Raw genomic sequence first — 27,451 nt, forward strand, 5'->3', positions numbered from 1 at the left:
TCACTCCCCTGATTGCTGATGATGAAGTGGTCAGTTACCATCCTACAAGCTCCTTACTCTAATCTCTCCAGGAGTGCAAGTATTTCACTCTCCTCCTTAGCGTTTCACTGAACCAGTCCTGTGTAGTGGGCAGTAAAAGATAAGGTGTTAAAGGGTAAATAACCTTCATTAGGCTACCTGGAATATGAACACCATTATGTGCAGGGTCACATTGTGGTTCATGTGCTTTACATAGCTTTGAATACATGTTCTCTCTTTCTAAATGTGTTGCAGAAATTTTATCTCTTGAAGCAACTCAATGTCTGCATTTGCTTTGATATATCTTAAAATCGGTGCTCTTTGCTGACCACTGGGGAAAGTGCATAGCCTTGTCTATGCATATGTAATATGGGGATAGTGTGTACATTTCTCAAAGAAGAATTGCATAGACTCGGGACTGTGTAAAGGTTATGCTATCAGTCCTGTAAGTTCTTCTTTTAAAGAAGAGCTCAGACCGTAGGCGCTTGTATCATACTTTTTCATTGCTACTTGCTCCTTTCCTTGATGGTGAGTTGTCAGTTTGCACAGAACTCTTCCCTAAGTGTCTGTAGAGCGTTTCGTTCTTAGCATGATAGTGGAAGTAATTCTTTCAGAATTTTGCCATGTGTTAAGGCATCAAATCACACAAAGACTTTCAGAAAGAATAAATGTAGGAATTCACTTTGAAAACATAAAAGAGAGCAGATAGTAAGATAATGTATGTGAAGTGGTTTGGAAATTCAAAATGTGTTATATAAAATCATCACTCCCTCTAATACTGAACTTAGTGCCTGTGTGCCAACAGGATTGGAGTCAAAACAGGGCCACTGAGAATCAAGAAGGGATGTGCACAAATCACCCTGACAGTTTGTTTTAAAAAACCCTGAGAAGGCGGCTGCATGGGACAGAGTGAATGGGCCCCATGTCAAGGGTGTAAGTACTGCTGGTCCAGGCACCCCATTTGCTCCGCCCTGTTCAGCCACCCTCTAAAAGTTTTTTTGTTCTGAACTGTCAGGAATATTTCCGCAACCTTAAAGGCTGTGAAGTAAATGGATGGGAAATTTGCTCAAATCTAGGGGCTGGGAAGTACAAGGGAGGAGAGGAACATTTGCACACCTGCAGTAACTGTGAAAGGAGCAGCGAAAAGGGAGGGGAGTTTATATCTCCCCTTTCTGGAGTAGCTGGAGGCTCCGGGAAGAGGTGAAAAGGGGGAGGACACTGAGAAGTGTTGATTCAACATTTAAAAGGAAGAGGAGCTTTTGCCAAGGGGGAGGTACTGCCCCCCCTTTGGCGCACTTTCTGCATTTGCTTTCCCCCCTGAATTGGGCTACTGGGTCCCTCCTCTGCAATGCAAATTAGCCTATATGCAGCCTCATCTTGTCGATTTCCTTGTATGTTACCAGCCCACTTCCCTGCTCCTTTTGACAGCAGTATACAAGGAAATTGACCAGCAAGACTCCATGTACACATGTGAAAGACCAACAAAACCTTCTCTTTTTTTAGTGACCTCCTTTGCACATTTTTGAGGCACTGAAAAAAAAAAAAAGCAGGGGAACAAGAAGGGGTAGCCTTTGGAGCTGGGAGTGAGAGACAAGACAGGTTTTGCCACAAAGTCCAGCCAGCTCCAGATATGTGCCAGAGCTGGCTGGAGGACAGAGGGGGAAGGAGTGGGAGAACAAGCGACAGCCAGCCCAATCGTCTGTCAGGCATACTGTGGGTTGTTCTGCGAATAATCCACCCACCATGGCTTATTCACAAGGTGGCTTCCCCAACCTGGTGCCCTCCAGATATTTTGCACTTTAGCTCCCATGAGCCTCAGGAAGTATGGCTAATGGTCAGGAATGCTGGATGTTGTAGTCCTAAACATCTGGAGGGCTGCTTTAGGAACATAAAGGCCTTTTTGTGTTCCTAAGGTTATTTTATATATCTCTTGGTTTGCTCATGAAATTATCATTATATTTTAAAACATTTAAAAGTAAACTCAGTACATTTGTAATTATTTTCTGAATAAACAATACTTTTACATTTAATGTACCAAACATGATAGTTTTATGAGCAAACCAAGATATACCTAACATATTTTAGGTCCCTAGTGGTGAGGTCTAATTGAGAACTTATTAAAAACTATGGCAGTGAGTTCTATAGACCCAAATCTCAGATTTAATTTTTTTTAAAAAAACATGGGTGGGATAAACCACATGCTGTTCTGTTGCATCAGGTGACAGTAGCTGGATAATCTACATTGTTGTTTTTTTCACATGTGGGTTTTAGATTAGAACTACATTAATTGACTGCTACAGCATCTAACCAGAACAAGCCCAGAAACACAGGACTCTATAGAGCAAAACCCAAGCTGTCAAGAATGCATAATGATGACTGTACTATATGTTGGGAAACTGGGCATAAATGTCTATCAGTAAAATATACTTTAGATCAATAATTTTAATAAGGAATGAAAGAAATAATTATGCTGGGAATCTTACAGAGACGATTAAAAAAAAAATTCCTCCGTGGCTTCATTATTTCGAAACATTTTACATCTTTAGTTTTTCTATAAATCTATTCTTGTTACATAGTTTTTAGAAATATCTGGGCAGGGGAGTAAAGGCTGGGTAACAGTATATGAACACTTTGTCTTAAATTCTAAAAGAAAATATTACAAAGCTATTCAATTTTTCAGGGGGAAAAAACGAAAACAGTCCTCGGGGAAAAAAATGGGGGGGAAGGTTTTTTCTGATTTTTATCTGGGCCTTCCCATCTCTAGCTTAGTGTGACATGTGAATCTGCTCACAGTCTGAGTAGGAACCATGCATTTCTCTTAGGGGACAGTGATGCACTGCAACATTTTGTGGCAAGTCATACTTCTGCCAATTATTGGTAGTACTTGAAACATCTGCTTCCTGCACCCTTTTGTCTTCACTATCAAGCCTGAGGAAGCATTGGGTTGGATCGAGAGTTTTTATTCCAGCAGGAGCATCTGTCAGTGGAGTTCCATTCAGGACACTCCCATTGAAGAAAATGGGGGAAGCAAGTTTCTCTGATTCCCCTCCCTCTGTAGCCCAGTGCCACCTCCTCTACAGTTCCAGAAAGACCCCAATCCCCCACCCACACAAGCAAATTTTTAGGACAAAGATTGCCTCTTCCCCCATTCAACTCATGGGAGAGTTCCACTGGATCAAAATCCTCTTGCTGGCCAAAGGAGCTCTCCCACCCACAGGAGTGCTGTTCTGAATCCAACCTATTCTGTATAAATCAAGAGCTCAAATATTGTATTTTGAATCATTGGTCCTAATAAGGTAACTTACTGACCAAGTGAATTTTGTTATAATGAAGCAATACTAGTTCTTCTTTTTAATCATTTATATATTTTGAGTTAATTACTGAGAAAACTGAAACAGAATTATTATTTAACAGTTACACTGTTAGCTTCTTCAATGTACCAGTCAGAGAAAATAGAAAAAGTCACACACATAACTTTCATTTTTTATGTAATATTACTTATCTACTTCTGTTTTCTCCCCCTCAGGTTTTCTTACTGAAGCAGTATCATCATGAGAGAATCACAAGAAATGTCCAGGAGTACCTTGGGCAATGAATGGAAGAGGACGAGAAAACAAAAAGAATGTGGCATATAAAAAGGATTTGATATCTGGAGGTCTTGGCTGTGACACATCTGTAAAAATGGGACTTATTCTCTCAAAATACAAATTAACTTAGGTAGTCATCAAGCTTGGAGTCATGCTATTGAACTAGAAATAAATGTTCTCTCTTCCAGGCCAGTAACAGAACATTGATGGATTATGATTTTCCCAAGTTGGAAACATTTGTTCTTACCCATTTAGGCTATCCTTATGACTACATAAGGAATAAAACATTTCATACTTAATACCAATCAGAATGGGCAACTGACTTGTCAGCAACAAAAATGGCAGAATTTATGGGCTGAGCCAGAGCTTCCCAATGCACTTTGAACACACTGGGAATTGCTGTACTGTATGGCCGCCTTCTGAAGGCCATGATGACATATAAAATAAGAATATCATCTTATTGTTGATACCTTTGAGGAGTCATAAGCAGAATCAGAAAAAATGAATGGAAGCAAGGAGTGTGACGGTGGGGACAAGGATGGAGGAGTGCCTGCAGTGCAAGTCCCAGTTGGTTGGCAACGTAGGGTAGATCAAAATGGAGTTCTGTATATTAGGTAAGTATTATCTTATCGTGCATGTTGCAATACTTGGAATTGCTGCATAGGGAATCTTGTGAGACCTGCTTTGATAACTAAAGGTATCATCCTCTAACCCTGGAAGGCATCAATACCTATCAAAACCTAGATGGAGGAGCTTCTGGACCTGCCAATGAAAGAATATACAGTATTTAATAGGAGTGGTGATAGTATTAAATGCAATTATATCTGATCTCAGTTCTTAGAATCCTTTAGTCCTGTTTTTTATTTCTGTTTTCATTTCTTGATATTTCTTATAGCTAAACAAGAAATCGCCTCACCTTTCCTTTCCCCTTATTTCTTTCCTTTGCATTTTCTGGGTTTGGGATATTTAAAGAGCATGGGTGCTATTGTAACTTCCTTTTGTATTGTAATATTAACCTTGTTTCACAGAGGAGAGAGACTGAAATCCAATTTACACAGCAGATAAATGATGTGGCATAAAGTTCTTATGGTGATAGCATTTCAGTTAGGTGGGGCTTATGGGGCAGTTGGCATGTAGTACTCCAAAATGAAAACACCACAATTGTGTAAAAATGTGAATACAACAATATGCAAAATAATATGCAAAACTATTCAAAATACATGGATGCAATTGAAGTAATTCAACAAGTACACATTGGGCTTGTTTGGACAGTCATTTCTTGGCTTATTTCCCATCCATGAAGGTCCTTTACAGCATGCAGCAGTCAAACCAGGAAGCTTAAACCACAGTTTGAAGTTGCTTTAATATCCTGGCTTTGCTTTAATATCCATGGCTTTCTGGTTTGAATGAAACAGGAAGCAATAGTTAATTAGAGGCTTACTGGTTTAATTGTGGCTTGGATAAAGAGAAGAGCAAATGGGCTGCATGTGCAGGAAAAAGACTCACAAGTATCTCAGCTTAATAAGCTGAAATATGTTCAACCTGGGCTGTTGTGTACATTAAAACAATACATAGATATACAGTGATACAACTGAAAGGAATAACAATCATATAACCAATCAATTCACCAGAGACTGGATAATCTCATTTTGAAAAACACTTTGTCAAAACTATATATGCACCAAAATGTTTCTTGCAGACATTATTGTTGCTTCACCAATTATGTTCATGTAGCATGATGCTGAATCCATACATCTTCCTTAAACATGCTGCTGGGACCAGTTCTATAATTGGATACTTTCCAATCTCCATCACTTCTTTAAACTGACCAAAAGGCTCAAATTAGAACGTTTGCTTATCAAACAAAAATAATGAATTATTTACAGTTTACTGCAACCACTCCTGGAGACATGAAAAAGGAGTTCTAAGAAAGTGCTGTCAGATTCCTACATTAAATTTAACGAGGCTGGGGACTGCTTAACGTATGCTACATGAAAACAACTATTTTAACACACAAATCCCATCACAACTTATAGTAGCACATAAGGGGAAAGAAAAGGAATGCAATCCCATAAGCAACCACTCTACTAATTTAGGGGAGCAGTAAGTAACAAACCCAAAAGTCCAGAATGCACTCCTACAATCCAGTATGACTCACTTCTAAAAGAAGCTTATATACTAAGACAAACCAGCTGCTCTCAGCCTAGAGCTATTTTAAATGCATATAAAACCTATTAAAATACTTTAAAAAACAGATTAAACACAAATTATTCTATGAACATATTTAAAGGCCATATTACACTACTGGCATCATCCTATTAGAGAAACATTGTAAAGTAGGGATCCAAAAAAGCTTCCTGTCTAGTAAGTGACATAACTGGGTCCTGACCTTTTTGAGGAATGATCTTGACTTGCTCCAGGGCAAAAAAATGTCAGTGGGTACATGTTTGAATTCTAAAAATAGGCTGTTAATGGATCATTTAAAAATCGTATTCCAATCATACTCTTGTGTCTAGGTATCTGTTTAAAACTCTAGTTGTCTCTCCCACATACAGTTGGGAACAAGGGCATTTAATTGAATAAACCACATATGTGAAATTGCAGTTAGTGAATCTCCCATCCATAACAGATAACTTATTCATTATTTCTCTCGACTCTGTAGACAAAACAAACATCAATATCTAAAGTGTCCTATAATTCTACATGTTTTTGTGTCCATGCAAGAAATATATAGTCAATACAAGGGTGTAAAGTCAATAACCTACACCCTGGAATATCCTGAACAATGTGCCAGTGGCTGAGCTCACACGACAAGACAACCAACCCTGCAAAATCAACCACACCATGTGGGTTGTCATCTGAACAACCCATAATGAGCGTGACAGACTATCGGGCTGACCATAGGTTGTTCTCCTCCTTCCCTGGTGGTCCTCCTGCAGGTATATCAGGGGACTTGGCAGCAGAACCTGTATTGTCCTTCTCTCTGTGGGAACCGCGACCGCTGTTGCAGTTCCCGGCTTTTAAAAATTATTTTTCCTTTGGACATTTGTGCAAATTGGGGCTGAATGTTTTCCCCATTCCTGGTAATTTGCACAAACATCCCTGTAATTTTTTACTATATTTTTGTCAGATTTTTGGAGTTACACAAGTGCATAACTTCAACAGTCCAAAATAGATAGGTTTGCCTTGTTTGGTACCTTGTATGTTTCAGTTGTCAACCTTGCAAGGTAACTGACAAGAGGAGACTGTTTATAGGCAGATTTTGCAATGGTTGACAGGTGGGGAAAAGGGATGCAGATTACCCCCTTAGCAGAGTGATCCCTCATGTCTTAAGTATTGCTCCAACTAATGGGGATGCCCTGCTTCAAATCACCACTTGTCCAAGCCCCCAACATGTCATTTCCATAGCAAAGTACAAACCACCTCTTTTCCGCATCCTTTTGCCTTAGCCACAGCTACGTTGGACAAAGGAGTTCTCAGAGGTTACAGCAGTTAGTGTGAAGGGGACCGAAAAGGGGGTTGCGTGTAGAAATCTGTGAAAAAGAGTCTCTCTTTTTCACTAAAAAGAGATAGTGAACAAGTGACAGCCATCCAAAGTGCCAATTGGGAACCATTGGAGGGGCAGTCACTCACGTGTGAGATCATTCGGCATGAGCAGCAGGGGTTTCTGCCACTCTTACCACATATCTTGTTGCCGAATGCCCATAACCCATGATGGGTTGGCAGTGCCGGGTTCAGATGACACACGAGCCCATTGTGAGTCAAAAAAAAACAAGCCATGGGTTGTTAGGGTGGCTTGTTCCCCACGTACAAGCTACCCTGCAGGAATTGGTCCAAGTTCACACGACATAACAACTCACCATGGCTTGTCACCCAGAATAGGTTGTCATATCATACGAACCCAGTCAGTGTTTATGAATTTTCCATCTAATTACATAATAAGACATATGACTGAATTCGAAGGAACAGAATAAATTGTCATACCCCTTGTAGGTTTATTTGGCAACAAAATGGTCCTTGAAGTCTCATCAACAAGAGATTTAAATTGTTGAATGATTCTAACAGGAAAACCTCTAGCTCAGTGCAATTTGGAACATTTATCAACAGGTTATCTGTATGAATCAGCATCTCTATAGATCATTGTTATTTAATGGAAAAGCTATCCAAAGGGCACATTAACTTTTATAAGCCTAAGATGCTGACTGTAGTAACGTGATAAGAAATTCCTATTGGTGGGTTTGGTCTTCCCTGTGACACAAATTTTATTTCCTTGTGTAAAACCATGACATCCAAAGAAGATAAACATATCAAATCTGAAGGACAATAAACTTAATATGGGTCACTGATAGTATTCAGTTTAAAAATACTGATTGTATTCAGCTGAAAAAAAATATTGTAAGAAAGAACCTCTTGAGAACAGAATATATGGATGATATATTGAAGGCCATAATATTGAAAATAAAGTGTTCACATTATGCTGGCTTTATCCAGTAGCTGCTTCTTATGTAAGAACATCATCAACAATGGCAAGTTGAACAACATTTTAACTCAGAGGAACAACATCATTACCCATAAGTGCTTATAAAAATAGGCAAGTTACTAAAGAACTGTATTATAAGACCACTTCTGCCCACTGCAGATACCACTTGGACATTAGGTTTCCAAATTGCATTTGTTACTTTGGCGTTTTTTTTAGCTGGACTATACCTATGTATTTGCTTGTTGCATAGTAGGACTTGGGTCCAGCAATCAGGTTAAGAACAACTTGATTAAAAGCAGCTATCTAATATGTGAGCTTAAAGTTGTCTCTTAAAAAAAATCTTTTTACAGCTTGAACTCAGAGCTTTTTGGTATTGTAGTTGTCCTACTGAAACAGCAGCTTTTCAGTATTGTAGTCCCTTACAGTATGAAACATGTATTCTGCGCTGGAATAACTGCATAGTAGTTCTACAACCCTGTGCCTTATATGTTACCCAGAGATTATACATTAATAGAAAAGCTTGTACCCTGCAATACCCTGGAGAACAATGGAACATCATTGAAATGACAAGCTTTGAATTCTTTTTGTAAAAAGTAGGTTAGAGAAAAATAAGTTACAAGTATTTTTCTAAACAGAAATTGCATTTACCCTAACTTCTGTGTGGACAATGCTATAGGATAGGGAAGCGGTACTGTTTATATTTTTTTCTAAATTGTTACTCAAATTGTATATTGAAAAGTATTTTCTAACAATGTTGATTAATGTACATTTGTTTGATGTTCTTATTCTTTCAGTCCTAGTGGGTCTTTATTGTCCTGTTTGGAGCAGGTTAAAACATACCTGCTAACTGATGGAACATGCAAGTGTGGTTTGGAATGTCCTCTCATCCTTCCCAAGGTAAAATCAGATACTTGAATATGCTGAATGCAAAACCAATACACATTGAACTAAATATCTTTTAATCCCTACTAAGAACAGTAGATATAATTTTTAATTAAAAAACAATATTATTTTGAAGTAACGCTGTTTTTAAAACAAGATGTGATATTTAATAGGCCAAGGAGATAACTTGGTAAGTTGATATAAAAGGCATTTTCTTTTTTTAATTGTCTCTTTGATTTTAAGATGCAACTTTTTTCCACATTCTGTAGTGGAGTTTGAAGTGGAAATTATTGACTCCACTGTCCTAATGAGCATGAAAGCAGAATGTCCTCTTAGGTGAGAACTCGAAAAGAGTTATACTTGAGAGAGAGAGAGAAATCAAAGCAATTACTGTGCAGATAAACACTGGTATAAAAATCAAATACTAAAGTATTACAAAAATATGGTAAAAACGAATATCCTGATTATTGATCTGGTTACTAATGATAGTCCCATTGTCATCTTGTGAATGGAGGAAAAATACAGTTCTCCTTCTCTCTGTCATCAGTGGGGAGATGTTTTCCATCAACCTTTGCAAATCCTTTATGCTAATAACTCATTCTCCAAGTGTGGATCCTCATGCAGCCAAAATAGCATCATCCATTCACAAGAGGGAGGTATCATCAGGCTTGATGGAAACCCCAGCGTTTGTAGAAGCACAAAACATCATTAGAAAAAAAATTAAGGGGAGGGGTAGAGACCCAAAAACATCTCAGTGAGAATTGAGCATGCTCAGTGGGCACGAAATGCTGGCTGACTGTTGGGGGTCGGGGGGAAGAAACACAAAACTGAGGAGAGATGGGAAATGGAATGGAGTATCCTGAAAGAAGGCATAGCTAACTGGCTGGACCCTTGAACAGCACACAATACTGCAACATCGTTTTTGCACATCTGACTTGCTTTCTTTTTAGTGCCAGTGTTCTACAGTATTCCTCAGGGGTTCTGCTTTCTGGGGTTTTTTATTTTCTCTGGTTGTGGTGCTCTTTCCCATATTCCTTCTTTCAACTAGTCATACCCTGTGTTGAATTCCTTCAGAAATTCAGCTTGCCAGATAGGGTAGATAAAGGATTGGTGTGTTGATGACCCGAAGTAGAAGTTGACCAAAACCTTTATTAAAGCAGGAAAAGCAGGGCACCACACAGACAATTTAAACCAGCAGCCAGTCTTTAAATCATCATCCCAAAGAAGGACAGCTCAGAATAAAGGTGATGTATCCCCAGTATATTTTATGAATCTTGATTTCCTCAGAAATAGCAATTATATAGGGTTGGATTCAGATGTAGTCATACTTAGAGTAAATCCATTGAAATCAATGAGAATTTGACTAACTTAAGTACTGTTGATTTCATTGGGTTTACTGTAAGCATGACTAATGACACACAACCCATAATCTGCTTTTCAGGAAAATGAGAGAAACGTACTTGCAACTTGAGTTTCCACTGAAGTGTTTTATACTATTAACCAAAAGGACTATATTGATAACATTACGGTTCTGGCATTATTTTTAAGGTATTTAATTTTGATCCTGGAGTTGCTGTGACACAAAGAACAGCTGAAGATGTTAAAGCAGATGAAGATGTCACTAAGCTATGCATTCATAAACGGAAAATTATTGCTGTGGCTACACTTCATAAAAGCATGGAAGTGCCACATCCTTCACTGGTTCTGACTAGTCCTGGTGGTGGAACAAGTAAGTCATAGTTTCATAAGGGGCAAAAGAGATTCAGGGTTTATGTGCATGTCTTCCGATACAAGAAATGTGTGAAGGTCATTAATTTATAAAGGTATTTGTTGATATAATATCCAAATATGGATTGTGTGTAAGAAAATACAAACTGAGATAAAACAAGTAATCAAATCTTACAGGATGCTTTAGAGAACTGTGTGTGCCTTTATATGGTCCTTCTTGCAGAGACATCCTGATTTACCCCACTAGTCAATCTCCACCCAGCCCTTGGAAGTAGGATCATATATTCTAATGGAGCCATAGCTCTGTAACAGAGTATGTGCTTTGCATGCAGAAGATCCTAGATTCAATATCTGGTGTTCACAATTAAAAGGATATCAGATAGATGTTCTGGAAACTATTTTGCCTGAGGCTATAAAGAGACTGGTATTTAAGAGTATACAGTACTGGGCTAGTTGGACCAATGGTGTTCCTCTTATGAGAGTACTTCGTGTGTGTGTGTGTGTGTGTGTGTGTGTGAGAGAGAGAGAGAGAGAGAGAGAGAGATCAGTGTGGAACGTTCATCTCTTAGCGAAATGCTGAAATTTTGGACACACACAAGGCCTAGTGTCAGCATACAGTATCCTCGGGCAGCTGCCAGTCCCTGCACCCAACCAAGGACCCACTGCTCCTGCTGATACCTGCACTGGAACCTCCATACCGGGTGACTTGGAGTGTCCATTTTAACTTCCCACACCTATGAATGTCATTGTCACTAGAGATTGAGAGAGAGGCCAACCAGAGAGGAGAAAAGGTTACATCCTTCCAGACATTCTAGTAACTTGGTGAGCGCACAGCCTTCCTACCTTCATCTGTCCACATTTGGCCTGGAACAGAGCTTTAAGCCAAGTACAACCAGGAAATGGAGATTAATGTTATAGGCTAAAAAGGACAGAAACTCAAAATGTGTTACGATTTGGTACCTTTAAACCAGGGGTGTACATGGGGGTTGGAAGCCGCGCACACACACACAACCAGTGATCCTGATACGGATCGCTCTTTCCTCTCTGCTAGCAGTGGCAGAGAAAAAAGCAGTCTGTATGAGAATCTCTGTGTGTGAGAGTGGTGAGTACAAGGAGCAGGGAAATTGGTGGTAATGGTAGGTGTCAGGACACACTTGGGGGCTGCAGTAAATGCCTTGTAGTGTTGCTTGTGGTGCCTGGTCACACGTTGTGCCCCCCTATAAACATTTTGATAACTGTTTCAGCACCTGTGGGATTCATTCTTTTTGGCTCTAACTTTCCTTTATATTTGGTGACCATTTTGAAGATAAATTTGGGTATAGCCATGGAGAGCCATGTTTGGATTCAGGCACATTGCCCTCACAGATAAATTGTCATTGAACAGGGAAGCCAGCATTCTTAACAAAAGCATATTTTGTAGTTGTGCAGATTAATGATTAAGAATTCACAGTGTATGAAGAAGATTTGTTAGTGCTGGTGGCCTGCAGGCAGGCAGTTAGTTCATTAGGGAATCAAACAGGGAACCGGTCTATGAGCAATTCCACTCAATAAGTTGCTCAGACTAGCCAGACCAGCCAGAGCCAGACCAGCATCACCAGCTTTAGAGCACCAGATAGACCTCAAATGGTGCAGTTTTGTCCAGAGGGAAGAATTTAAATCTGTTCTAATATATTTCATTTAGTTTCAAGTTAGTAACTCTTGTGTACTCTAAATCAGGTGCAACTCAAATAGTACCTTCACGAGCAGCAACTCCAAGATCAATGAGGAATAAATCGCATGAAGGAATTACCAATTCTGTGATGCCAGAATGTAAAACTCCTTTCAAGTTGATGATGGGGGCCTCAAATGCCATAGGTAGGCTATATGTGCAAGAGATGACTGCAAGCCAGCAACAAGAACTTCATTCTGTCTATCCCAGGCAGAGATTAGGTAGTAATGAACATGGACAGAAGTCTCCATACCGTGGCAGTCATGGAGGAATGCCCAGTCCAGCTTCATCAGGATCACAAATATACGGAGATGGCTCAATTTCTCCTAGGACAGACCCACTTGGAAGTCCAGATATTTTCACAAGGAATAATTCTGGTTTTCATGGAGCACCCAACTCTAGTCCTGTTCACATGAACAGAACCCCTCTGTCCCCACCTTCAGTAATGCTACATGGTTCTCCTGTGCAGTCATCTTGTGCAATGGCTGGAAGGACTAATATACCTCTTTCCCCAACCTTGACCACAAAGAGTCCAGTAATGAAAAAACCCATGTGTAATTTTTCAACTAGTATGGAAATGCCACGAGCAATGTTTCACCACAAACCACCTCAAGGTCCTCCACCACCACCACCACCACCACCACCTTCTTGTGCTCTTCAGAAAAAGCCATTAACATCAGAGAAGGATCCACTTGGCATTCTTGACCCCATTCCTAGCAAACCAGTGAATCAGAATCCTGTTATCATTAATCCAAGTACTTATCATTCAAATGTCCACTCTCAGGTACCTGTGATGAATGTAAGCATGCCTCCAGCCGTTGTCCCTTTACCAAGTAATCTCCCTTTGCCAACTGTGAAACCTGGTCACACAAACCATGGGAGTCATGTGCAAAGAGTTCAGCACTCTACTTCAACCTCTCTCTCACCCTCACCAGTAACATCACCAGTTCATATGATGGGATCTGGAATTGGAAGGATTGAGGCTTCGCCCCAAAGATCACGCTCCTCTTCCACGTCATCTGACCATGGAAATTTCATGATGCCTCCAGTAGGACCACAGTCGTCTTGTAGTAATATTAAAGTTCCCCCTCGTTCACCAAGGTCAACAATAGGGTCTCCTAGACCATCCATGCCATCAAGTCCTTCTACAAAGACTGATGGACTCCATCAATATAAGGACATCCCTAATCCATTGATTGCTGGAATGAGTAATGTATTAAATCCTCCAAGCAATGCAGTTTTTCCATCTGCATCTGCTGGAAGTGGGCCCATGAAAAGTCAGCCTGGCTTGCTGGGAATGCCTTTAAATCAGATCTTGAACCAGCACAATGCTGCCTCCTTTCCAGCTAGTAGTTTACTCTCAGCAGCAGCCAAAGCACAGCTAGCAAATCAAAATAAACTTGCTGGTAACAATAGCAACAGCAGTAGCAATTCTGGAACTGTTGCCAGTGGTGGCAGCAATGATGGACATAGCACTTTAAACACCATGTTTCCTCCTACTGCCAATATGCTTCTACCATCAAGTGAAGGGCAAAGTGGTCGAGCGGCACTACGAGATAAACTGATGTCTCAACAAAAAGACCCTTTGAGGAAAAGAAAACCACCAACCACTACAGTGTTGAGTTTGCTTAGGCAGTCTCAGCTGGATAGTTCTGGAGTTCCTAAATCTGGACCAGATTTGATAAGAAAGCAGAACCAAGGTTCATTTCCCATTACATCTATGTCCCAGTTACTTCAGTCCATGAGCTGTCAAAGTTCTCATATGAGCAGCAATAGTACTACTGGTTGTGGGAGCTCAAATACTGTTTTGCCTTGCTCTGCTAACCAGCTGCATTTTACAGACACTAATATGAACCCTGGCACTCTTCAGAATTCACTGGCACAGGATTTACCTTTAAGAGGGGAAAGTATGCACTGCCAGAATTCAAACACTAACTTTGGCCATGGCACTAGCCCTGGTCCAAACAACCATCTAGCAGGCATAATAAATCAGATGCAAGCTAGTGGAAATTGTGGGGTGCTCAGTCAGTCTGGATTGGCTTTAGGAAACTCATTACATCTGAACCCAACTCAGCCACGAATTCAACCACCCTCCACTCCAGTGATACCAAACAGCATTGTGAGCAGTTGCAATCAAACAAGTCCTGAAGCAGGTATGTTTCCTTCTGAAGTTTTGAATTAAGGTATTCATAGTCTTTAAATTTGTATTTCATTGGCTCTCTTCAAGAGAGAGCAACATGAACATTTCTATTCTCAGGTTCTTGGCAACCTGATTCATCACCAAATGTGCAATTTAACTACAACAAGCCAAGAATGGTATTTTCTCAGTGCAAGCAGAGCTTGGTTATAGATTCTGTTTCATTCTAAAAATCTTTGTCTGAACACTGATAGATACTCTTTTTCTCTGATTATTATGTATTTTTTCAGTTGGGTTAGAAGCAAGTTCCAAATATGCCCAGATCATAGGCTAACAAGTTGTTGTTATATTAGCAAAATGCCTGTCAAATGGTGTAAATACAGCCATAAAGAGGGAGTACTGATGCATGAATAATGTGAATTCTGATTATTGCTCACCTCTGCATACTCACATTAATTCTTGACCCTTTGCTTCCAGGTAAGGCATGATTCTTTGCCATTTGGTTGATAGTCATGCAAACAGGGTAAGAATTATTGTAATGGCTACTAATATGTGAAAGGCGTTGATTGCTTCCTGAAGCAGTGATATTTCTCTATAGAGTTTTTGAGGGCTTTTCCCAGGCAAAAGGTTGCAGGTTCTCCAAACACAGTGTATTACCTTCCTTGTCATCCTTAGCTTTCCATTGGTTTCTCTTCAGCAAAGTGGTTCATGAGGAGCAGACAGAAAACAGATTTGCTGAGGTACAGGACATTGTTATGTCATTGTTTTCACCATTGAAAATGCCATTTCCCATTGCTTCCTCCAGTCTCAGACTATTTTAAATACAGTCAGTTTGCAATGGCATTGTTAACTAGAGGCGCTTGATTCTTCTATCCAAGAGAAAGAACTGGGGTGTGTTGTTTTAATATCTATTTTTCTATTCCTCTTTATATTTTATGCCTAGTCCTTGCTAGAATTTTCTCAACCAAGCCATGTACCAAGCACTCCTACACCCGTACTATATCTCTTATATAGAGCCACATCATTCTTGCGGAGATCTTAGAATTGGGAGAGATGAATAAACCCATAGTCTCTTTACGTGATAACTATTGCATGTTGAATAATAATAATGAAGACTGAATTATAAGATCCTATGGATAAAAATAAAATTATTCTTAAGGTGCAATCCTATGCATGTTTAGACAGAAAAAAGTCCTACAACTCCCAGCATTCCACAGTCAGCATGGCTAAACATGCAAAGGATTGCACCCTTAAATAATAAAGTTCAAGTAGGAACTTAAAAACAAAATCTTAGTAGTTTTTAGATAGTGTGATGATTTGTTAGCAGCAACATTTTTGGTACTGTGAATAGAAATAATATTGAAGAAAAAAAGTAAAGTAAATGGTCAGCTATGTAATTCAGAAGAGAGCCTATTGCATTCTTTCAAACAAAATGTGGCATTATGCACTTTAAACATCTTTGCTACTTCCCTCCCCACATTAATTTTTCTTCTTTTAAAGTCAAACAATGAGGAAAACATATTCCTGAAGAACATAATTTAGATCCATGGTTAAATTTGTTAGTTATCCAAAAATAAGCCCCATATTAATTTCCTGCTAACATTGTCTGTCACAATGCAACCTGCACAGATCTACTGTGCTTGTAAGTCTTCAAGTACATTCCAAGCTAATAGCAAACTATCAAGAGCAAATAGCTAGAAAGAGGAATTACTAGATCTGTTATACAGAATTAGAAGCACATTGTAGTACTATTAAATAACTTAGAAGGTAATGAACATTATGGAGAACTGCCAGAAATCCTCACCTTGTACTCTGTGTTAGTTAATCAGTGTTAATAATTCCCAACTTCTTGTTCTCTTCCACTCTTTAGAAGTGGAATTACCATAAGCATGTACTGAAAGGGATGGGGAAAGTTCACCGTTTATCTGCCTAATGAATCAGTCCTATAGAATGACACCCGAATGATGGAAGCGTCTCAGATAGGAGGCTTCTGGACTCTTGCCGGACAGTGGGAGGGACAATGGAGGCTTTTTAGCCTTTGTACACTAGACAGGCCTCTTTTTCTCGTTGATGAGAGCAGAGCTTTGACCTCGGGAAAGGAAGCTGCCAGGGAGCTTTCTAAGTGTGAGTGGTTAAAAATTTAAGGGGAGTGTCTTTCTCCTCTCGCCCATACATGCAGACCAAATAAGGAACAATATGAGGAATAAAAATTCTGAAATAAAATGATTAGTGAAACCATTAATTGCATTATAAAGATCTTCATTACTGACCTTCAGAAATTAATAAACTACCTGTTTCTACAGTGATGAAGTTGAGGTCTACACACATTTTCTTAAGTCGAAATAATATAATCTTCATTATAATGCACCATAAAACTGATGGTTTATATTTTTATATGGTTTATATTTTCAACTTTTAGTTGATCATGCTTTCTAATACTGAACTTAGTTATCCCCTGCTTATCAGCTGGACAGTAAAACTAGGCGAACCACAGACAAGGTTTTGGTTTCTACATACTTGGTGCTCCCTAGATATGCAGAACAATATTAGTTTGGAAAAAGAAAGAAAAGGGGGGAGAGGAAGGAACACTCCAAAAACACCTGACAAAGACTGAACATATTCATTGGCCTCTTACAGTCATGAAATGTTGAAAGTAGTTGAGCTTCAGTTCGAAAAAGAAAATGTTGGAGAAGGAATGGAATTAACCTACTCAATGCCCTAACAGCTTAAATATGCAAGAGAGGGTAGGCTCAAGGCAGGAGATGTGTGGTATGAAGTTGTTTTTTTTTAAAGGCCATCCCTCATGCTTTATGGAGAGGTTTCAGAGGGGAAGGAAAAATGTATCATTTATTTGTTTTCCATCTTCCTGAAATTTCTTATTCAAACCGTACCTGTTCCAGCATTGCAGGGCTGGAACACTGAAAGTTGGGAATATACCATATCATTTTATTTCAGGTCCACACTTGTTTACTGGTTGCCAGCTGTCAAAACATATGCTTAGCTACCTTTAAGATGCTAAGCTTAATTTGAAACGCTGGGTTACATAGAGTTAATCAATGTATGTCTCTTAAAAAACAGTGCTGTTTATCTGCCAATTAAGTTCATTCATACCAATGAATTTCATGTTCTTAAAGTGTCAATAAAATTTAGGTTTGGTAAGCATGTTTTAATTTCCCCCTTTTTTAATATTTAGAAGGGAAAAACAAGGGTTTTTTGCCATGGCTTCAACAATTCTGTAAACTTTAAATATTCACTAGTGCCCAAACAAAGTCCTAGAAATCAGGGTATTTTAAGAACCAGCTATGAAAAAACATGTATTTTCTCTTTTTGGAGAAACCAGCAGGTTGCACTGCTGTGTCTTATCTATAAGTGAACAGACTTTTCTTATTGTTGTCCTCCTTGCATACTATGTTTGATTTCATAATAGGATTTTTGAGGAAGATGCTTCTGACAAGTGTGACTGAACTAATCTTTGGGAAGATATGGATATATATTTTACTGCCTTTAAAATGGGTAGTTGAAAAAGAAAATAGCTCAGGCCTGGGAAAGAAGCTTTTGCTAATATATATATACTTACATTTTGTTTGTGTTTGGCCTCTTGGATGCCTGTTTGGGGAAAGGGGTGTGGGATCTGTAAAATTATAAAAGGACCGAGTTATAGAAATGGTATGTGTGTTAAATATTTCAGCATTGACATAATGTTCAGTAGGATAGGGCTGGCTAGGAAGTAGATAGAGATATGAAAGCCCAGAAACTGGAAAAATTAAGAAAAAATAAAGTTTTCCCATTTTCTTCAAAGGATGTTTTGTTTTTTTCTGGAAAAATTGAACAATGTTTGGATTATGAAATGTTTTCTTCTAGAATTATTACTAAAATGTTTAAGACAAGGAGTTCATATATTGATACCCAGCCTTTACTCCCTCAAAATGATTTCTAAAAACTATGTAATAAGAAGACTTTTTAAAAAAGAATAGAGATGTAAAATCTCTGGAAATTTTGAAACCATGGGGAAAAATTGTTTTTTTTATCCTTTTTGTAAGTTTCCCAGCAGAGTTATTTCTTCCATTCCTTATTAAATTATTGATCTGATACTGATCTTTTGCTGATAGACATTTAGGGATAATCCAACCCATGCTCAGTTTCCTAACATGTGACAATTTACGCATATACGTTAAAAAAGGAAGGGAAGATTGTGCAGATGTATAGCGCCAATAGCATTACCTGGCACAACAGGTTTTCCCAGGTAGTGCCAGCTAACACTGTTGGCATTGTGCTAGAGCTCCCTTATGGTAGCGCAACGCAGTTTACATTGACACTCATGTCACATTGGATGCTGCCCAATGATCTAGCATCACACGTTACACTGTAGGTGTTAAAATATTTGCATCCACATGCCCACAGAGAGCGCATTCGAGAAAGTGTGTGAACCACCCTAGTTACTAGTGAAGCAGAGCTGTAGAGATATATCCATAACCTTTGAAAAGAATTAAAAGAAAGCTGGCCAGCTGTCATATTGATAATAAAGTTTCAATTTGGGAGAAAATCAGTAAAGCTAAGTTGAGCTTCTCCATTTTCTTCCTACTAGGAAATGTGAATAGTTAAGCCAGCAAAGGGTGGATGGGAAGAGGACACAAAACATGATGTGAAAGGAACAAGGCTGGGGTATTGCCTCTTTCCTTCTGATGATATATTTGTGTGACATTTCTAAGCAGTTTTGAGGATTTGAGAAATTGAGAATTTCTGGTTGGAGACAGGGAGAGGGCCATAAACCTTGATGGTGAATAATGCACTCTGAAGATAACCAAGTCCTATCATTTTATCTGACACTGAAGGATGACATGTAAATAAGGCAGTCAGTTATCATATGGGAGGGAAAACATACATACATTTTAAAAACTATTAGGGAGTAATCCTATCAGAATAGGTGGCCGCCTCCGAACTCGGAGGCGACCGCCTGTCCAACACAGGGCAGGAGAAGCGTGGAGGGGATCGTCCCCTCTGCACTTCAGCCACACTGCACACCTCCAGGAACGCCCCATTTTCACTGCTCCACACTCCTCTTCCAAGCACAGAGTGCAGGGCCGTTCCGCGCTGCCTACAAGGCAGCGCATGAGGGAGTGAAGGTTGGTTCTCAGGGAACTGACCTATCCTATGACTGTCTAGCCACTGACTAGCAGCCATAGGATTGCGCCTTTAGTGACCCGAAAACCATATTTTGAAATGGTAAAGAACAGATCATTGCTGCTTTGCCATGAATTTAAAAATCAGTGACAGCATCTTATCAATGCATTTTCAACAGTATGCTCTTTATTGATAACATTTTTCTTGACTTGTTTTAGTCAGTCAAGACAGGAATGATGCGGCTGAGAAACCAGTAGAAATAGCAGGTTTACAGCAGTGTTAGAAATCCTTCTGTAATATCGTTGTCTTAATTTTTAGAAATAGTTACAAGAAAGATTGAGCAGTCATGTGCTTTATCATAACAAGGATTCAGGGGGAGCTAAAGACAGGGATGCTGACTTTAGGCAAGGGGAGACAGTAGTGTCACAGTACCTTATATGTGCAGCACTTCTTAAAGGCAGTGGAGATTGGTCATTTGTACAGTTGGTATCTTTTATGAAGCAGCTACTGAGGTGTGTGCATGTGCATGTGAGTGTGAGTGTGTGTGTGTGTGTGTATAATGCACTTATAACACATCTCAACAGTCTTGAGCAGTGTACCAACATTAATATTAACATAGGAACATACTGCAACATATTGGAATATTTATTGCAAAACATTGCTTTAAAAAGAAGAGAAGATATCATTAATACCTTAATGCATGAATTCCTGGATTAAACAGGGGGTTGGACTCAATGGCCTTGTAGGCCCCTTCCAACCCTACTATTCTATGATTCTATGATTATGTTTTGGTATTCTTGATGGAAATTGTTTTTAACTATTTATATTTTGTATGACTTAATAATTTTGTTGTAAGTCATCTTGGGATGTTTTAAAGAGAAAAGTGACTGAGGAAATCAAATAATAATGATAATAGCAAACTAATAGAAATGGACATGATAGCAGCATTCTGATCATTACAAAGTGCCCTTGGCCAGCACTTATAGACCACAAGTTAACGAAGATGTTAAAATTTATGGAATGTCTTTTAAAATGTGACATAACTTTTACATTATAATGACATAACTTTTTACAAAGAACCCAGTATCAGCATTTGCATTTTTATTTATTGTGGCATATACAAATATGACTGCTGTTTAATTGGCAGTAACTCATAAATATTTATTTCATTGCAGCTAGGCTACTTATTTTTATCTTGCTTTTACTTTTATTTAAACACATTAAACATTTCAAAACTTTCTGTAGAGTGTATTGAAGATTTTCAGCTATCAACTTTTTATATATATAGGAAGACTTGTGTAATCAAGCTCATATTTAATGCCTGCATACAGAATATTTGTATATGAAAGAAGCACCTTCTCCTATAAATACCTTTCTTAACATCAGGCAGCGGGGGAGCACAATTCAAGATTCTTGGATGAGGTTTTTATTTAGAATTTATTCCATATAGCATTTTCTCTTAAGAATTCCTGTCAAAGACAACCTTTCACTGAATAAAAATTTCACTGTTGATTTAATTATTTTCAAACAATTATTTGCATTAATCTTTACGGCAAAAACAAGGGTCTATAGAAACTTCATCCTAAATATATTGCTTTTCCTGGATGAATCTCTCACCTGCTGATTTCCTGTATCCCCGGAAAAATTATCCACTAGCATTGGAGTTCTCCCTGAAGAAGAGGGTGGCAGTCTGTGACCTAGTTCGCACATAACGCTAACCCATGGTTTATTTAACCAATGGTTAACTCATTGTTTGTTGCCCTACCCAGGGTTTGTCTGGCAGACAATAGAACAAACCACAGTTTCTTTTGTCAATCTCTCGGATGTTTGTTTACCTTCTCCTTCACCTGCTCCCTCCCTGTATCCCATAGAGAGCCAATCTGTTTCCTGCCACAGAAAAGACAGGAAGCTGTTTTACTCAAGCTTAAAAAAAAAAGACAATGCTCATAGTGGAATTCTAACACTCAGACTGGGTTCACATGACATGGCAAACCACAATGGGTTGTTGTGTGAAACAACCCACACTGGGTTAGCATGCCATCCAAACCTGGACTGGTTTTATCAGGCTGCGTTTTTTCCCCAAAAAAACCTACCCTGATAACCCATGGTCTGCAGTAGGGGTTGTTTTTCCCATGATGGGTTAGCATGTCATCCGAACCCAGACATGGCAACCCATCGTGGGTAAAGGGCATCAGGCAGGGAGCCATTCGGCAAGAGCAGCAGAAACCCCTGCCGCTCTTCCAGAGTACAGCTGCGATCACTTTTTGCGATCATAGCCAAGCTGCTCCCAGTGCCCCTTTCCCCTTGCCAGCAGCAGGCTCTCCAAAGTGCCCAAACAGTAGGTCCCCGTTTTCATTGAAAAGTGCATCCCGCCCCCCACCTTCCACTAGCCGAGCTGGATTTTGACAGTCAAAATCCCATGGAGCTAACAGAACAAGTGCAAAAAGGGGGGATGCAGTTTTCACTGATAACAGGTCCCTGCCAACCCAGGATGGGGTAGAAGGAGGGCACCCCCATTGGTGAGGGCAAGACTTTAAATCAGGAGCAGGGGCACTCAGCTAACTAGGGGATCTTGAGCACTTTCCTCACCTTTCAAAACTGCTAAGATCTCCCAGTTAGCCAAGGCCCTTTGCAGTTTAAATTGCCACCCCAACCCCTGCGGATCCCTTCCTTCTAGGGCACCTCTCCCTGAGTCGCAAGGACCCTGTTTCCATAGAAAAGTGGGTGTCCACCCATTTCCCTACCCCAAAGTAAGTAACTGCCTCTATTTTGATACCTGCCAAAATAGAAGCTGTTACGGAGATCTGAGGAGAGAAAAGGATCAGGGGGCACCCTTAAAAACAGGTGCAGGTAGCCTGGGCAAGTGGGGATTCCTAGCAGGGCACCCTGAGGTTCAAAGCAAAGCATTGAACTCCGGGGACAGCCTTGTAGGGAGTCACCTACACCCCGTTTCCCCACCTCTCAACTGTGCAAAGCTGTCAAAACAGCCTTTATAGTGTCACATACAAGGGAGCAGCCAAGGCAAGCCCCAGTATTTTTGGATACATGCAGTTGCGTACTTCCGCAACTGCAAATAACCAAAATTAAATAACAAAATTAAATAAAGGACAGTGGGGGCTGGGGGCTCCACTTTTGGTGGGGCTGTGACTCCATTCTGGGTTTCAATCCAAAACAGCCAGAATTTGGTAGGAGCTATCCAAGGTGCTGAACCTATTGGGGGCCAGTGTTCAGCACCATGGCTAGATCCTTTAGAGATCTGGCTGGTTCTGAATGAAACCCATAATGGACTCACAGCCCCACCAAAATTGAAGCCACCAGCGTCCACTGATAGAGGGGCCATTTGCGCACATAAAATGGGGCTGGGAAAATGTGAAAAAAACCTTTCCCAGCCCAGTTTTTTGCACAAGAAAATTTAAAAAAATTAAAAGGCTCCAACCATGATGGGGATCGCTGTCAGAGCAAGGACGGGTGACTTGGCGAGAGCTGGGGGGCCAGCAGCAGCCCCTCCATTATTTGGCCATGTTGGAGGGGCTGGCGCTAGCAAGGGAAGAGAAGCACTGGAAGAAAAGGGCTCTGATCGGAGTGGGGACAGGTGATCTTGGCTGCTGACAAGGCAGGTTCTGCCACTAAGTCCCCTGGGATGCCAGGCTGAGCCGGCTGGAGGACTGAGGGGGAGGGGTGGGACAAGCTACGTACTGGGTAATGTGCAATTGTCTATCGGGTGCATCAACCATGCACTGGGGGTTGTTTGCAAAACAACCCCCAGTGCGTAGCTTGTCACCCATGATGGGCTAGCAGGTCGTGCAAAGACACCCTCAATGTTTTCTGCAGCAAAGAGAGACAAGACAGGTTGGATACTAACCTACCTGGATCCACTAGTTGGGAAAAACCTCTCTAGGTCAGTCCAACCCTTCTCACTCTGAGATGATAGCAGAATCAGTCAGTCATCGCCTTCCTTGTTGGTCTTTTCATGATTCAGCTATCAGCTACCTAGAGCCCCACAGGGAAACTCACCAGTCCTCCAAGATACCTTGGTAGAATTGCTCTCACACATCCCCCTGCAGGCCTCAATTCAGCCAAGCACCACAAGAAACTACCCAACAATGTCAGCCCATCTTATGCCTTCTTCCTAGAAATGTGCCAGCTACTGACCTTTGCTATAGCCTTAGAGGATATGATTTTAAACTTTACACTGAGAATGGACATTCTACCTCACCACTTAATGGATTTTAAGGGCTGGTATTCACCGCCAGGATCTTGCAACCCTAATTCTCCCCTATTTTAGGGCCCAGAATGAAGGAAAGCAAGTGACAAGCTATAAGATTTATTCCAAGGGAGAATCGACAATACTGATTTAAGCTAGTTCAACAGACATTTCTTCCCAGGAAAGCATAGTTTCATGATCAGTTCTAGGGGTGATCAAGAAAGCTTACATGTTTGATGGTATCAAACATCACTGAGAGGTCCAGCAGAACCAACAGGGACACATTTATTTATTTATTTATTTATTGCATTTATACCCCGCCTTTCTCCCTCTCGCAAGGAACTCAAGGCGGCTTACATTATCCTCCTCCTCACCGTTGTATCCTCACAACAACAACCCTGTGAGGTAGGTTGGGCTGGGAGTCTGTGACTGGCCCAAAGTCACCCAGTGAGCTTCCATGGCCAAGTGGGGACTAGAACCCGGATCTCCCGGCTCCCAGTCCGTCACTCTCACCACTACACTACACTGGCTCTACACTACACTACACTACACATGCCAGCAAACATAGTTTACCAGGGTATGCAAACCTATCTCGGTCCCCAGTCCTGAATCTGATTCATCCAAGAATTTCTGTGGGTGAGCCACCACCATGCACTCAACCACCTGTCCCAGAAATAGAATATTTAAAACTGATCAGAAATTATCTAGTTCAGTGGCATCTGGTTTCTTCAGTACTGGCCTTACCACAACCACCTTAAGGCTGGATGGGGCTTCACCTTCCTCTAAGGAGGCATTGGCCACTGTTCTAACCCATTTGGTCAAGCTTCCTCTGACTGCTTTAATAAAAGCAGTGCCTTAATAGCAGCGTTTCAGTTACTAAAGGTGCAATCCTATGCATGTTTAGACAGAAAAAAGTCCTAAAACTCCCAGCATATCCCAGACAGAATGGCTGGCTAGGGCATGCTGGGAGTTGTAGGACCTTTTTCTGTCTAAACATGCATAGGATTTGCACTAAGGAGACTAGAATCATCTTTCATAATGGCAAACATTTTCTGTTTAATTGCAGTCATCTGTATAGATGAATTTTAAAGCCTCTGTGCATGTTATCTTGTTCACCAAGGTCAAGATGCCCTGGACTTGCCTCAGGGCCCATAAGGACAGTGGCCTCAGCCAGAAACACCAGAGAGCTGAGCAAGAGGCTTTATCATTACATCCCCTGCAGTATCTCTTTTAGCTGCTCCAACACCAAGAGACCATCCAGGAGCTTTACTCCATTTCTCTAGTGACAGTTATGCCCAGTGCAGAAGGGCAGCATGTATCCTGGGGGAAGGCTCTTTCCTCTTGGCTCACTGCAGGACAGCCACAATGACAGGAGAGCTGGGATGAGGCATTAACATCACGTCTCCTCCAGCATCTCCATTGGCCACCCCACCACCAAGTTACAACTCATTTGCTTTGTACTGAATTATTATAATCTGTTATAAGCCACCTTGGAGATTTGTAGATGAAAAGGAGGAGTATAAATCTTTAAAATAAATAACTGAATCTTTTTTCATTGTCACACTAAAACAATACAGATTTCTAATTTAATACAATATTGCTGCTACAGTGAACTCGGCTTATAGCATATTGCTTTCAATGGGTAATTGCTCCTGATAATTTGACCAAATCTATTAACTGGTTCCAGTTTGAGATTAATGACTGGAATCTCAACCTGGAAAGTTTTACATGGAAGTTACATTTTATTTCAGTGGCACTTAATCAGGTTCAGAATCAGGTTCAGCTCCAAATGCAATCTAGAGGAACAGTGTAGGAGACTCCCGCTCAGGTTCCCCAACTTACCTCCCCAACCCCAAATCCCCACTCCATTTCAGTCTGAGCTTGGGGAGGTAAAGTGTGGGAAAAGAATCCAGCTCAGTTACATGTGAGCTACCGATCAGCTCATGAAGAAAAGGCAAATAATTGGTAGCGGCCTCATATTAATATTTCTAATGGCTACAGGAAATACCAACAGGCATGAGACTTGAGCCTGCAGGATCTTATCAGTTTGTGTGCATTTTACTGTAACGTTAATGGTGTTTTGATACGGTTACCTGGTTTCAGTTTCTGTGGAGGAAAAGGAGGGATATAAATTGAATGAATTAATATAAGGCTACTGTGCATTCATGTATTCTCTCTGCCTTTTCCTAGGCAATGTATGTTTGCATAGCTATATCCAGTTTAAGTCACTTACTGAGCCCTGACCTTACTGTTTTCTCATGTCCCTTACTAGGCTTAACTGGAGGCGATACATCTTTGCTCTAGTGCTTTCCTCCAGATTTGATTCTGAGTTGTCAGAATAATGTAGAAACCCGAGTTGTGTCAGCATTCCAGCTTCATATTTCCAGCGCTATTTTGCAATGACTATGGATAGCACAAAATTGTGATTGATGCTTTCTTCACTCAGTAGTTTGCCAATTCTTATTAGAGAATAAAATGATGTATTGCTGACACCAAATTAACTTCTGGCTTTTTATATTTACATTTTCATCTACAGAAATCTTCCTGTTCTGCTATGTTAATACTAAGAAATGCCCTTCAGAGCCCTCCATATTAAGATCTGTATCCCCTGGCTCAATAAAGACTTATTTTGTATGCCATTTACATTACTTCAAATAAAGCTATGTAGTGATCAAGGAAAACTAGAAGAACATTTATTTTCAGAATCCAGGGTTTGTTAACCAAGTATGAAAATATTGAAAAGCAAAGTATTTTGAAAAATTATTTATGGCTCAAGGAAATGAAAGTAGTGCCTATATGGTGGGTATGTGTCTGCCAGCAGAGTTTTATGAATATGACCCAACATACTTTTGCAATATCTGTGTGAAGGTTTTCAGTGTGAGAAACTCAGGTTCAAATCTACATTCAGCTGTGAAGGTCACTGGATAGCCTTGGCCAAGAGATTATTTCTCAGTCTCCCCAGCCTCACACAGTAGTTGTGAAGATATGGGATAGCTCAACTGACCTTGTCTTGAGCTTACTGGAGGAAGGGCTGGGATACAAATATGACAAAACGGTTGACAAGATTTTCTGTATTGAAAAGAAGAACATGTGTGAGATTTTCAGAAAGCGTTGTCAGTGAGCAATGAGAAGTGGCTCCTGTTCTGTTTGCTGTTTTTCTTGTGACAATCTCTGGAGCTGTGCTTTTACATCCATTCATTTTCCGTCCTCTACAATGTGTATTTCTCATTATGTCCTAGACAGAAAAGGCCACATGGTGGCAGTCTTGAGAGAGGAATTCATTTGCTCTGACTGCTAATCTCCCTCCCTATCTTTCCACACTCCTTGATCATTAGAATTTAGACCTACCTCATGTTCCAAAACTGTACTTAGTGTTGGCCCAAGAACAAATATAATAAACATCTGAAATTGTTGCAATTCCATTAATGCAAAATATTTCTTATATATTTCCCACAATTGTCTTTGAAATAATTCATTACACGTTTCCTTTCTTATAAAAATATTAGGTGGCTTGAATATGAGCTCCCTTTAAGGTGGACTAAGATTCCCTATTCAGTGGCTCTGTCTTAAAGAAAATTAAATTGCT

At 40.1% G+C, this 27,451-nt stretch overlaps 1 protein-coding gene across 10 annotated transcripts in view; it reads left to right on the plus strand.

The window, feature by feature from the left end:
* The window catches only part of MBD5 (methyl-CpG binding domain protein 5), a 170,640-nt gene that overhangs the window by 104,743 nt on the left and 38,446 nt on the right, over positions 1–27,451 (plus strand). For all 10 annotated transcript variants that reach the window (XM_084810204.1, XM_084810251.1, XM_084810214.1 and 7 more), the window contains 4 exons: positions 3,545–4,219; positions 8,880–8,982; positions 10,516–10,696; positions 12,412–14,556. In XM_084810204.1, the coding sequence (XP_084666330.1) occupies positions 4,107–4,219; positions 8,880–8,982; positions 10,516–10,696; positions 12,412–14,556 (2,542 nt within the window). In that variant the 5' untranslated portion in view covers positions 3,545–4,106. The remainder of the gene's footprint in view (positions 1–3,544; positions 4,220–8,879; positions 8,983–10,515; positions 10,697–12,411; positions 14,557–27,451) is intronic.

This window comes from Heloderma suspectum, chromosome 1, assembly GCF_057233095.1.
Source record: "Heloderma suspectum isolate Gila_16-S chromosome 1, 16-S_ref, whole genome shotgun sequence".
NCBI lineage: Eukaryota > Metazoa > Chordata > Lepidosauria > Squamata > Helodermatidae > Heloderma > Heloderma suspectum.